Genomic DNA, 2500 nt, shown 5'->3' on the forward strand with positions numbered 1-2500 from the left:
AAGCGCTTTACAAGGGGCCCAAGCCAACAGTAACACTTAACATACAGGACGAGACATGGCGATATTACCATTTTTTTTCTGGACATCGATGCCAGGTAGTCGTTTTACATCTGAGTACGTCGAGAGAGCGTGAGTGAAGAGCTTTTTTCCAAGGACAATGTGCGGCTCAAAGCACGACTCAACCCAAGATCTTCCGGTCCGAAGGCGAGTATCATACCACAAGACAACGACATGGCCACATGTTACAAACTATACAGATACAAAATACGCCTTACCGGTATGTTTATTCCTGCCCTTGTACACCTCCCCATAGGTTCCCTCCCCGATGGTGTCTTCCAGTTCCCATAATTCCCTGGGGTCCGACAGCTCGGAGAAGTCCAAGTAGTCACTCTTGTAGCCACGAAGGTTGAACATGGCTGGTGGCCTATGGGCTGGTGACCAGTGGTTGGGGGGTCGTACAAGGTGGTCAACAACCCCTGGCAATCTATTGGAGAAAGCAAGATATAAAAATGTGACACATCGTCTCAAAAACGTTTTTTTTAATGACGTTATGTAACAGATACTGAAAACGAAAGGCCTGAATTATTGAAATGTAACCTATTGTCTCAAAACTGTTTGATGACGTAATGTAACAGATACTGAAATGAAAGGTCTGAATTGTTGAAATGTAACCTATTGCCTCAAAACTGCTTGATGACGTAATGTAACAGATACGGAAATGAAAGGTCTGAATTGATGAAATGTGACCTATTGCCTCAAAACTGTTTGATGACGTAATGTAACAGATACTGAAATGAAAGGTCTGAATTGTTGAAATGTGACCTATTGCCTCAAAACTGTTTGATGACGTAATGTAACAGATACTGAAATGAAAGGTCTGAATTGTTGAAATGTAACCTATTGCCTCAAAACTGTTTGATGACGTAATGTAACAGATACTGAAAATGAAAGGTCTGAATTGTCGAAATGTGACCTATTGTCAGACTGAGAATGTACCAGATACAGAAAGGCTAGAATCATTTAAATGTGATCCATCATCTCAAAAACGGTATTATGTGGGAATGTACCAAATATTGAAAATAAACTTAAAGGTCTGAATTATTTAAATGTGACCAATTGTTCCATTCTGCTGTACTCTGGAAAACTCCATATTCAAAAATGTGGCCAGAAAACTCGTCCTCCAAATATCGATAAATTTGAATGACCCTCATCTTGGCAAAAACTCTCAAACCTGGGATTTTGCAAAGTTTGAGAGTTTTTGCTAAGAAGAGAGTCATTTAAATCGATCGATATTTGAATTTGAAGAACGAGTTTTCTAGCCAAATTTTTCAATATGGGTGTTTCCAGAGCACGGCAGCGTTGTCAGAATATACCAGATTGTGAAAAGGTACTTGTTAGTCTGAATGATTTTTGATTACATTTCATTTGACTGTGTCCGTCTCATTCAAAAGAATGAATGTAGCTGCCAAAACTACTTTATTCCACCCCGCGTAATGCTATCATGTTAACAATAATAATTTGTGACGTCAGATTATCAAACGTTTTGTGTACAGCTGTAGCTGATCTTGGCGTTGTTGTTTCTGTTGATTATTTTATGCAGTCGGTGGTTCTTTATGAAGATAAGCTACAGCTGTGCACAAAACATGAAACAGATAATTACAAACCACAACAGACAAATCACCCTATCAAGCAAAGAAGCCCCTACATATGCGGTGCTAGAAAATGCAACCTGTGCATGACAGAGAAACTGGAAATACTATTACACAACCACAGAAACAACACCCTAAACATAAGAACAGAACTAATGACAATGTGCAGACACTCTAATAAATTCAAGCTCAAAACACAAAAGGTTAAATAACACCCCCCCCCCCCCCCGCTTAATTATTATTATTATTATTATTATTATTATTATTATTATTATTATTATTATTATTATTATTATTATTATTATTATTATTATTATTATGATTATGATTATTATTGTTATTATTATTATTATATTATTATTATTATTATTATTATTATTATTATTATTATTATTATTATTATTATTATTATTATTATTATTATTATTATTTTGATTATTATTATTATTATTATTATTATTATTATTATTATTATTATTATTATTATTATTATTATTATTATTATTATTATTATTATTATTAACACTGAACTCTCGAAAGAAAAACCATTCTACTGATAAATGCCGACTGATGACATAGAGGACATAGAAACGATTGTTTCGGCCAAATATACGTGAGTAAATTAAATTATATAATATATATATACGGTCCACTCTGGATAAATGCAACACCTTGGGATCAGCGATTAATCGAAGTTGCAATTAAGCGAAGCTGAGTTTCCTGTCCACTATTGTAACATTTTACACATATCATGATAAACTAAAAATCAGTTGTTGTAAATATGGTTCTTAGTCCACCACAGACTGAGCAAGAGCAATTTGATTGAAACAAAATCCATATGGCAGCAAGTC

At 34.6% G+C, this 2500-nt stretch overlaps 1 protein-coding gene across 1 annotated transcript in view; it reads right to left on the bottom strand.

Moving 5' to 3' along the window:
• LOC144959023 (myosin-IIIb-like) overlaps window positions 1–2500 on the bottom strand; it is a gene marked incomplete in the record, with an annotated part of 230741 nt that overhangs the window by 194559 nt on the left and 33682 nt on the right. Inside the window, 1 exon segment of the mRNA XM_078891357.1 lies at window positions 276–484. Coding sequence (XP_078747483.1) covers window positions 276–414 — 139 coding nt within the window.

The sequence above is a fragment of the Berghia stephanieae genome, chromosome 13, assembly GCF_034508935.2.
Source record: "Berghia stephanieae isolate SIO BIC M18660-M18661 chromosome 13, UCSD_Bste_1.3, whole genome shotgun sequence".
NCBI lineage: Eukaryota > Metazoa > Mollusca > Gastropoda > Nudibranchia > Aeolidiidae > Berghia > Berghia stephanieae.